Genomic DNA, 11,170 nt, shown 5'->3' with positions numbered 1-11,170 from the left:
ACTCCATCCCTCCTCTCCCCCCGCAGCTCCCCGACTCCATCCCTCCTCTCCCCCCCCCCGCGGGCCGGGCCCCCGACTCCATCCCTCCTCCCTCCCCCCCGCAGCTCCCCCGACTCCATCCCTCCTTCCACCCCCCCGCAGCTCACCCGACTCCATCCCTCCTTCCACCCCCCGCAGCTCACCCGACTCCCTCCCTCCTCTCCCCCCGCCCGCGGGCCGGGCCCCCCGACTCCCTCCCCGGGCCCCCCGACTCCATCCCTCCTTCCACCCCCCGCAGCTCACCCGACTCCCTCCCTCCTCTCCCCCCCCCCCCCGCGGGCCGGGCCCCCCGACTCCATCCCTCCTCTCCCCCCCCCCCGCGAGCCGGGCCCCCCGACTCCATCCCTCCTCTCCCCCCCCCGCGAGCCGGGCCCCCCGACTCCATTCCTCCTTTGCTGCCCGACTCCATCCCTCCTCCCCCCCCGCGGGCCGGGCCCCCCCGACTCCATCCCTCCTCCCCCCCCCGCGGGCCGGGCCCCCCCGACTCCATCCCTCCTCCCCCCCCGCGGGCCGGGCCCCCCCGACTCCATCCCTCCTCCCCCCCGCAGGCCGGGCCCCCTCGACTCCATCCCTCCTCCCCCCCGCGGGCCGGGCCCCCCGGCTCCATTCCTCCTTCGCTTCCCGACTCCATCCCTCCTCCCCCCCGCGGGCCGGGCCCCCCCGACTCCATCCCTGCCCTCCTTCGGGCAGGGCCCCTCGACTCCATTCCTCCTCCCCCCCGCGGGCCGGGCCCCCAAGCTCCATCCCTCCCTCTTGGGCATTAGCTGGGCACCCCATGCCAGTCCCCACGGGGCATGTTGTAGCACAGTGCCCCACCCCCTTTGCGTACCCTGTAGTGTCATCCCAAATCTCCAGCCACAAATCCTCACTCCTAGCCAGCCCCAGAGATAAACGGTAGCAGCCCAAGCCCCCCGCCGCCCCCAATCCTCATTTGTGCCCTGTAGCGTCATTGTATTTGGGGCTTAGTGTAACATGGCCATCAAAAGCCCTCTGTCCCCACCTTTTCCCCTATCGACCTGCAGCTCAGGCTTCTAGGTTATTTTTTCTGGTATTTCTGTCAACAATCTGCCTTTAAGTTAAAGCAGTATTACCAATACAGTTTCATAGAAGAAAATGGACAATTGTTTTCTCATTGAAACAGCTGCTGCACGGTAACCAATAACTTGGAGACCTTTAAGTATCCATCATGGATAGATTTGTGATACGAAAACCCAAAGCTCAAGAAAGCCCTAGGAAAAGAGATCCAGGAGAAAAGGTTTACAAGCAAGCCACTATAGAATCTCTGAAGGTAAGAGCGGGGAGGGCAAAGGGAATGGATGGATAAGAGATCAGGCCTATACTGAAAGTACTGTATTGATGTAGTTTATATAACACCTTCGGCCCCAAAGGATCACAGAGCACTTGAGAGAGCACATACAGCACCACTGAAATGCTGCTGCGTTTGAGATGGACAGCAGCCAAGAAAACAACAAACACTCAGCACAACAGCAAGGAGAAAGAAAATGTACTCCAAAAACACTGGAGCAAACGCCTATTACAAAAACTGCTATGGAACATCCAATGTGTATCTAAAGCAAATAGGACGTTGGTATTTAAGCTCATCTAATGCATGTACCCCATAAACTGAGGCAATATCAGATTTGGAGCTTGAAAGGATAATATGTTAGATTCACTCTGCTGAGATATGAACTTACAGCTCTAGTGAGTCCAAGTCATTCATATCTGATACTTAGATGTAGGGCCCCCAAGAAATAGGCCCCTGAATTTCCTTTCAGGCCATTAACACTGAAGTGGGATCACTTCCCACCCCTTTCTCTAAGGTGAAGTTTTCAGCCTAATCGGCATTTCAGAACCCAGTGTGCAACAGTCCCGTTCAGTATCCTGTAAAATTGGGCACAATTTAGTTTAGCCCTTTCACTTGAACATTAGGAATTCTGTAATTAGAAGTGTGTGTGAGTGTGGGTGTGGTAGGAAGAACTATGGCCCACAATTAACTTCATTTGGATGTGAACGCTGCACAGAAGCCAGTTTGCTGGACCTGTGCTCTAGGACCCTAAAAGGGCTGATGATCAGTAGCAGTTGTTCTGTAGATGTCTGCTGGCATACAACTTCAGGCTTTATTTTATCAGATCTCCTCGGCTAAGGCATGGTCAATAGTTCAATGAGAATCCTCCAAAGGAAGCCCAGGTTGCTGCAAAAAATGGTATTGGTCATTTAGGTGACACTCCTCTCTCTATTGAGCCAGTGCTTCACCACACAGCGAGGGGGCACTGGATTGCTGGAAATACTATTTGTCAAATAAATATGTGATCATTGAAGATTTTATGGCAAATGTTAGCAAGGTGTGGTGTTACTTATGTTGTTCTTGCCAAAGTTCTATCTTGCATATTTACAGTCAGGCCACGTCCAGGTTTACCTGTGGCCTCAATTTTAGAAGTGATTTATTTCCTCACCTGAAAACAGTCATGTAAAGTTGACACAGAATAGCTGCTGCATTCCTCCCCACATATGGCTGCCGTTCAGTAGTGTGTGCTCTGTCAGTAAACAGTACAATGGATAGGCTCGCTCCATCAGACTGAAAGGCATTCTATAGACAATGGTCAGATATTTGGTGACATGAGTACAAGATTCTGCACCGTATAAGCTTTCTAAAGAAAGATTTAGAATTTGTTTAGAATATTTTATGATGAATCACAAAAACAAAACAAAAAAACCACGAACATAGGGTCAAACTTTCAGCCAGTCTCAGGTGTCCTGTAAAACTGTACATATAGATTTTGCAGCTTGTACAGAGTAACTGTGTATCTATCCATGTGCATATGCATTTCTATGCTCATAATTTTGCAGACGCTAAGAAAGTATAGCTGAAACTTGGACTCATAATTAGTTGTAGAATACATAGGTACTGAGTACAGTTACTATTTGAGGTCATTCTAAACCTAGGGGAAGTCATAATGCTCTAAGTAGCAACACTAATGCTGGAATCATCATTCCAAGAGTGCCATTAATCAGGTGCATGATTGTATTTATAAATGTTGTATTTAACGAACATAAAATGTGCATAAACTATTCAAATAGGCAGCAAGAATGCATTGTGAGACCCATTTAGCATATAGGTGGATTCAACACTACCTTCCCTGCATGAGATTAAAGCATTTGGCAAAGATTCTCTGAGACGTGTATTTTTCCTGAATCTCCACGCTGAGCTGGCTTTAAGATTTGCAGAACTCCATGCTTGACAGGGAGAGGAAAGGGGACAGGCCAATTGGCCATTCATAATAATTTATTATTTATATTACCATAGCACTTTTCCTTCCCTTTTTGATCTTGCTGGAAGTGGGAATTGGGTGGTGAGTGTTCTCCCATTCGGGTCCTAATTCCAGAAGTTTAAAAAAAAAAATTAGGCATAACTTGCATTTCAACAGTGAGTGAAGTGATTCCTGCATATCCATTAGTCAGTCTGTATCTGAGCATTTCTAACATGCCCATCGCTGTAGCATCTGGGCATGATATAGATACACCTCTACCCCGATATAACGCTGTCCTTGGGAGCCAAAACATCGTACTGCTTTATAGGTGAAACCGTGTTATATCGAACTTGCTTTGATCCACCAGAGTGTGCAGCCCTACCCCTCCGGAGCACTGCTTTACCATGTTATATTCGAAATTGTGTTATATTGGGTTGTGTTATATCGGGATAGAAGTGTAATTGAAAAGGACAATCTGTGGGAAGAGGTGCATGTAACAAGCCCCCAGCCACTCCCTCTCATCTGCTTTTTATTAAGCCATTTATACAGTGGGCTTTCCAAAGTCTGAACACTTGCATAATTGTCTTTTTCTAGGAGACATTTGCAGCTAAGTGCCCTGTGTTTGGCAGAATAAGATTAAGAATCTCACTTTGCCTTCTGGATATTTCTGTCCTGATTTACAACAGGGAGCTGCTCTCAAGCAGTTACCTATCGTTTTGGACCATCACATATTCTGTGCTCTGGTTCATGTCATGATCAATAATTCATGTGTCGATAACAGCCCCATTAGCTGAGATGAAGGCCAACATCTTTATTCGCAATAAGAATATTCCACTGTCCTAAAGACTTTTCTCTTTCCCAGAGAGTGGTGGTTGTAGAAGACATAAAGAGATGGAAATCTGTCCTGGAGCTTCCTGGCCAGTCTAAAGAGAATTTGATTGAAGCTTTGGAGGAATTAAAGAAGAAAATACCTTCTAAGGATGTGTTACTTTCAACAAAAATAGGTGCACTTTGTATCTAATTTAGACTGTGAAAATGAGGTCAATTTGTGTCCTTTGCTTGTTGGATTTTTCCATACACAAGGGAATTGTTGACAGTATTTTTCAGTAATGGTCCTAAGCACTTTACCTTATTGTTGAATAAAATCCTGGTGGTATGTAGCTACATAGTCTGCAAAATTCTTAGTACAGCGAAGAAAGAGTTTTCCTTGAATTATTCACAATTATTTGGACGTTTCCTGCTTATCATCAAGGGCTGGGTCACTCCCTTCCACGGTAAAATATGTGGGAGAAGGACCGAGGGGGAGGAAATCTCTACAAAGTTCCTCCTTGATTGGTCATGGGTGGTTACTCTCTTGTGGAATGAGCTGTGAGACTCATTTGCAAACCCAGAGAAGTCCTCAGGATCTGCTGTAGGCCCAAGCCATCAGCACAGAGGCCCTACTCCTTAGTTACAGCTACCTTTCTTCCCCAAGGAATCCCCAATGTGGAGGGGGCTACATGCTTATAACACTGCCACAACTTGATTAATTTTCACAGGCCTGGGGGACAGGGTATGATGTGAGACCACCAGTTCCCAGCTCTCTCTTTGTGCAGATTCTGATTTTGCAGAGATCACCCCAAGTTGTACTGGAGGGGGAGAGTAGCAGTGCCAGGGCTGATCCCCCACCCCACCCCCCTTCTGTGCAAAAGCAGTAGGATCCTCATGTAGAGGGCCCTCTCTGTGTATGGAACAGGAGGAATGATCTGCCCCTTCCGGTCTGAATTTTGTAATTTAATTTGCCATTTTTAGCACATTCAGCCTTCCTATATCACAGAGGTTCTCAAACTGGGGGTTGGGCCTCTCATGGGGTCATGAGGTTATTACATGGGAGGTCACGAGCTGTCAGCCTCCACCCCAAACCCTGCTTTTCTGCCAGCATTTATAATGGTGTTAAATATATAAAAATGTGTTTTTACTTTATAAGTACTCAGAGGTATGCTATGTGAAAGGGGTCACCAGTACAAAAGTTTGAGAACCACTGCAGGTCTGCACCAGTGACAGATGAAGCAGTTGTGCTGTATGAAACCGGAGGAGTAACAGTGACACCTTCTGGCCAATAGTGTTATCACTTAGAAATTAATATCAAGCAGAAGAAGAGGAACTGTGCCTTCTGCTTTGTGTTACATCAGTGGTTTTCAACCTGTGGAATTTTTTATTGGAATTGAATATTTTTAGGGATCTACAAATGAAAAAAGGTTGAAAACCACTGTGTAAGTAGTATATCCCCTTTCAAAGGGCACATTTCCCTGATGGTGCAGTAGCTTTCTGTGCATTTCCGTGGGCATGAGAAACATCACTGATGGTGATTGGAAAACAGTAGGAAATCATTATTTCCTCACTCGTATGTAAAAACATTGCAAATATCACCAACATCCGCTTCCCTAAAGAATTTTTTAGCAAATATTTTTATTCTGTGTGAGCCAGTCCTGAAGACTTTACACTAGATTTCCCATCTGTCTAAGTACTCGTGTAGCCCTGTATTGTCTGAGCACCTCACTACACACTTCTGTGATCGAGGGAAATGCTACTCCCATTTTACAGCTGGATAACCGAGCACCTAGGAAGTTACTCAGGCAAAACCACCATTAAATCAGTGAATAAGGACTCTGCAAGCATTGGCCCCAGTGTTTTCATATTTGCATTTGTGTCAAGTGCTTAGTTTTCTGCTGAAGCTGTCTGAGCCCTGGTCTACACTGGCGGGGTGGGCGGGGGGAAGAGATCAATCTAAGTTATAAAACTTCAGCTATGTGAATAACGTAACTGAAGTCATGTACTTGGATCGACTTAGCGTGGTGTCTTAACCGCAGCGAGTCGACTGCTGCCTCTCGCGGCGCTGGAGTACAGGAGTTGCCGGGAGAATGCTCGGGGGTCAATTTATCACACCTAGACTAGACACAATAAATCGATCCCTGCTGGATCGCAGGTAGTGAAGACATACTCTGACTTACAATGCTTTGTGGCTGTTTTGTCACTAATGTGTACTGACAGGTCTGGATTACACTTACCTACCCACCAAAGTTGAACGAACTCCATTGCTGTTTCTATTTGGCAGGTCACACGGTGAATAAGATGCGCAAACATTCAGACCATGATGTGGCCAATCTCGCAAAAGACGTTTACACTGAGTGGCGAACTTTCATCAAAGATTATTCAAACAAACCATCAATAGAAGTCAGGAGCGATCCCAAAACAGAGACTCTCAGGAAGAACGCACGGAAGCTACTTTGCGATGCTCTGGAACTAGAGGTAATATTCTTGATACTTTTATTGTTTTTAGCTTAAAAGGAGAGTATATAGGTAGCTGCTGTATCAAGAGATCTGTTATTGGGTTTTTTTCAAAAGGAGTTAGTTTTCCTTTGCCCAGATTACTCTAGCTTTTGAAAACAAAGGTGAAAATGACTCTGACGCTGCTCTCATTTACACAGTCCGCAAACAGGACACCTGTGTGTCTGTTATGCGTAGATCGTATAGGGGAAAGAGGACATTAATACAGAAATCTCTACATCCTACTATTTATTAGCTATAAAACCTACACAAAGACTTCTTGGTTGTTTTGTGTTTCAGGGAAATTGTATTTCAGTAATTAAGTATTTGTAAATTAAAACATTGCAAAAATGTACAGATGGGGTCAATAGTATATAAAGTGGTGGTAAATACTAGATCCCTGTGGTATCTTTAAGTGAATGAACAAGATGTGCTGCAAGGCTTAATGATTAGTTTGCCTGGTGTATTAAACTCCATAATAATTATCCTTTTCATTTATTCATTAATTATCCTTTAAATAGAAAGTCAAGTCAATCAGGAGTTACAAAGCCAAGTTAAAGATTATGTGTTCTTTACTTTTATCTGGCCTTAGGAAAAGTGAACACTCTGGCCAGTTAAGAAGTGAATGGTATGTTCTGAAGGGAGTTCTCACCTGTCCCCTTCAAATAGGGGTATGATAGGTTAAAGTGGGGATGCCTCAAGATGACTGGATGATTCAAGGGGCTGATAAAAAAGAAAGGCTCCATAATACATTAGGTGGCTTGTTCAAATCCTGCCCTTTGGATCTGTGTCAGTTTCTAGCACAGAGGCCTGGTGGTATGAACAGACAGGGTTTGCAGTGGCACAAGGTACCTGCAGTCTACACTCTGCCAAGGCAATTCATGCTGCTTCAAAAATAGGCAGTGCTGGGTAGAGACACCAGTGGCAGGGCAGAGATTAAAACTTCCCTCTCCAAACAGGACACATGAAAGGATGTTAAGGAAAACATTGCCTGCTCCCCCATAGGCATGAATCTCCCCGGAATGCTGCTGCCATCAGAGAGGTGTAGTTTGCTTCAGCGTGGGCCAGTTGGCTGTATAGACAGTCACAGGAAAAGCAGGGAGTCCAAGCATTGGGAGTACAAGGACAATGGAGAGGGGAATCTGCAGGTGGGGGCAGGGTACAAGGACTAAGTGGGTCAGAAGGGGATATGCAACTGGGAGATGGGTAGCAGGGGGGGATAAAATGGGGCAAGGACTTGGGGGTTGACTAATACTCTAATAATAACACACTAATATTTTGGAATCTCCCATCTGTGAAAGTGTGGGAGATTCCCCATCACTAAAGGCAAAAGTGAAATTAAAAGTGTGGTGAGCAGTTGAGGTTTCATTTCTTCCTTTATTGTTTATTTCTTACATTTCTAAGCTGTGCCAAATTACAGATCTTGGCACATAGCTTCATAATTAACATTTAGCAAATCCCTTTCTGCATTCTTAATTATACCTCCTTCCACACACAGCCTGCATTTCCCTTTATAGCACCAGGCAAAGCTCCCAAGTATATGGAGTGTCTTAGAATTGCTTTTAGGATTGAGCTGAAAATAGTATCCAAGGTGCCTTGTATTAGAAAGATCAAATGTGAGATTTATGGAGACAGTGCAGTGTAGTTTGTAATTGCAGTTGAACTTGATACCCAAAGCTGGTTGCAGATTAGTGTCCTGTTGTGAGGGCAAAGCATTGCCTCCCAGCTGGAGATGCGAATGAGTGCCCTGTGACTGACCAAGTTGACTTGTTCCTTAATTGCTTGGGTGGAATTAAATTGCTCTTCCTGTTTCACATGTGATGGGAAGTAGGTTTCCTTGAATTTGAGCTGATTAATGAAGAAACTCTGAAAACCACCAAACTCCAATTTCAATCAGTTGGTCTCCTTATTAAACGTAAGGATCTAATTTTACACTTTGCTGTTTTCAGATTGATCACCCACTGGCTGAAAATATTGAGCGAGAAGCTTTTCATCTCTCTTCCCGTCTCATTAATGCACCATATCGCAGGACAGTGCGAGCCTTAGTCTTCACATTAAAGCACAAACCTGAAACCCGCGCACAAGTCAAAACTGGTGCACTCCCAGTCAGTGCGCTTGTACAAAACCATAGGAAGTGACTCGGAGTGCCTGGTGCTGAACATGGGATTCACGTGTCTATGCCACATATTGGGATTGAGAAGCCCTTGTGTTTTAAGAGTGCAGGAGCACTGGTCATGTTAATCAGTCTGCCATTGTAAGGACAGGATATATCAGGAAGGTATCTGGGGCAAATTCAGTAGAGATGTAAGCGGTGGTGTAAATTAATCATCTGTGAGTCAGTGGACATTTGAGGGAACAGAACGGGTGGGGTTGTAGCAGGAAAAGCACATAGGCCTCCCCTACTTTGCTTTATGCCTTCTTAGTTAATTACTTACTTACTTGATTACTTTTCCTGCTACAAACCATTCTTCTGGTCCCACAGCATGTAAGTTACATCAGCTGTTCAGTGTGTAAGTTGTGTCAACTTGCACTGGCAGAACCACACATCACTTGCACCACTATTTATGTCACATCTGAGGGCAAGTCTACACTACAGCAGTACATCAGTGCAGCTGCACCGATGCAGCTTTGCTACTGTAGCACATCTGGGAGAGCCCTCTCCCCTTGGCGTAATTACTCCACCTTCACGAAAGGCAGCAGCTATGTTGGCAGGAGAGCATCTCCCATCGACGTAGCACCGATGTGGACAATGCTTAGGTCGCTGTAACTTGCGTCGCTTGGGCGTGTGTGTGTGTGTCTTTTTCACATCCCTGAGTGATGTAAGTTACATCAACTTAAGCGGTAGTGTAGACCAGCCCTCAGCATGACTCCTTGTCTCTGTCAGGAGCATAGTGGAACTATCCGAAAGGAACAGAGATGTTCAGTGCCAGTCAGTTCTACAATGAGAAGTGAAGGTGGTGACTAACTGACAGCTCTAGTTAACTCAAGTTCAGTCATGTTCCCTGCAGTAATACCCAGGTACTCCAGAGCTAACGCTTAGAAAAGTGAGGGGGCTTCCCTTCACTGTATTCCAGAGTTGGGAACTCAGACCACAGTCTGTGTTGGATGGCCAGCTTTACCCCACTGCATCCCAAAACCTCTTATCTCAGCATTGTGGATGTCTTCCCTAGGCCTTCAGGTAAACGAGGCAGCACCTATATTTGCTACATTACACCTCTTTGCTGTGTGTTCTACTGAGCATCTCACCTTAAACATCCACACCTCATTCCTGATTTATTTAAGCGTGGTGCTTGTTTTTTGTGTGTGCCAATTTGAGGAAAGCTTATAATGAAATCTCTAAGTATAATTCAGTGGGAGCATAAATTGACCTTTCATAAAGGCTCTTACCCCCACAATGGAATAAATATTAATACATTAGAGCAATTATGTGAACAACTTTTCAAGCAATAAACAGATTATTTTTAACCAGCACGTGTTTCCTGGTATTAATTAGTGGCAGCATTGTCTTTTCTCCGATTGCCTTCGTGCCACAAGTCACGTTGTTCTTGATACGCATGCTGTTCCTCAGGCTGTGGCAGACACAGGCTCTCTCTGCTGTGCTGTGTGTTCTGACTATGTGCAGGCTGGTCATAGAACATAATCAGTGAGATGAAACTATAAGTGTAGAGATGGGCAAGTACTGGGATAAGTGAAACTTGTGTATTGTTGGCCCTGGAAATGTGATGGGACAAGGAGTCCAACATGTCATCATCATGTCAAGTTGCTTCAGGAAGTACTTCCCCTAATCACTGCTGGTCAGTACTTGTCTGTCTCACAAAGTGCTACTAGGTCAAGATGGTTGGTGCATGTGGAGCAATTGTATGTTAGGTGTTCACAACAGTCCACATTCAGATCTCCTCCAAGATAATGAGAGAGAAATGATTATCCACCCGTTGTATCTGCCAGCCCCCTTTTTTCTCCACGCATATTGAAAGCTGAAGCAGCACTCCACTCCGAAGTTCGTGGAGTCCGTGACTTTGCCCAGCACTGCATTCTCCAGACACCTTACACTACTCAATTCTTTTTATTAATTCAAAGTAATGACTCCCTAATTTAGAATAGTGTAATACAGACATTCATTTCAAATTAGGGATGGTGGGCTGGAAACATGCCTGAGTCAGATGTTGGAGATGGCTATCTGCAATGCAATGAGTAACAATTCGTTCTAGAGCATTGCGGGTAGGTGTATGACTGATCGTTAGGGGAGTAATAGCTGAGTGAAGACCTAACCCTTGGGGTTTGGCTACACTTGCAGCTGTACAGCGCTGGGAGTTAAGGATGTCTTCGTACAGCTGTGTAGGGAAAGCGCTGCAGTGTGGCCACATTTGCAGCATTGGCTGCGCTGTTGGGAGTGCTGCATTATGGGCAGCTATTCCAGCATTCAAGTGGCCGCAACGTGCTTTTCAAAAGAGGGGGGTGGGGTGAAGTGTGACAGGGAGCGTGGGGGAGACAGAGAGAGTGGATTTTTGGAGCTGACACTGTGTCAGCTCCCTGCCTTGCAAGTTCCGACCCATTCCCCCACCCCTCTCTCATTCACT

General features: G+C 45.7%; 1 protein-coding gene across 1 annotated transcript; it reads left to right on the top strand.

The window, feature by feature from the left end:
• Positions 1–716: 716 nt before the first annotated feature.
• TCEANC2 (transcription elongation factor A N-terminal and central domain containing 2) lies at positions 717–10,062 on the top strand. Its single transcript, XM_050963602.1, has 4 exons — positions 717–1,327; positions 4,150–4,291; positions 6,382–6,575; positions 8,543–10,062. Exons 1-4 carry the CDS (start codon positions 1,226–1,228, stop codon positions 8,729–8,731), a joined length of 627 nt encoding a protein of 208 aa, XP_050819559.1. The 5' UTR covers positions 717–1,225; the 3' UTR covers positions 8,732–10,062.
• Positions 10,063–11,170: the final 1,108 nt, after the last annotated feature.

The sequence above is a fragment of the Gopherus flavomarginatus genome, chromosome 7, assembly GCF_025201925.1.
Source record: "Gopherus flavomarginatus isolate rGopFla2 chromosome 7, rGopFla2.mat.asm, whole genome shotgun sequence".
In the NCBI taxonomy this organism is placed as follows: Eukaryota; Metazoa; Chordata; order Testudines; family Testudinidae; genus Gopherus; species Gopherus flavomarginatus.
This window is presented reverse-complemented; position numbering and strand designations above follow the sequence as displayed.

Excerpts from the sequence above, each read along its gene's own strand:
- TCEANC2 (XM_050963602.1), top strand. The coding sequence starts at position 1,226 with ATGGATAGATTTGTGATACGAAAACCCAAAGCTCAAGAAAGCCCTAGG. Across the intron at positions 1,328-4,149 it reads CCACTATAGAATCTCTGAAG|AGAGTGGTGGTTGTAGAAGA; the intron begins GTAAGAGCGGGG and ends TCTCTTTCCCAG. Across the intron at positions 6,576-8,542 it reads GCGATGCTCTGGAACTAGAG|ATTGATCACCCACTGGCTGA; the intron begins GTAATATTCTTG and ends TGCTGTTTTCAG.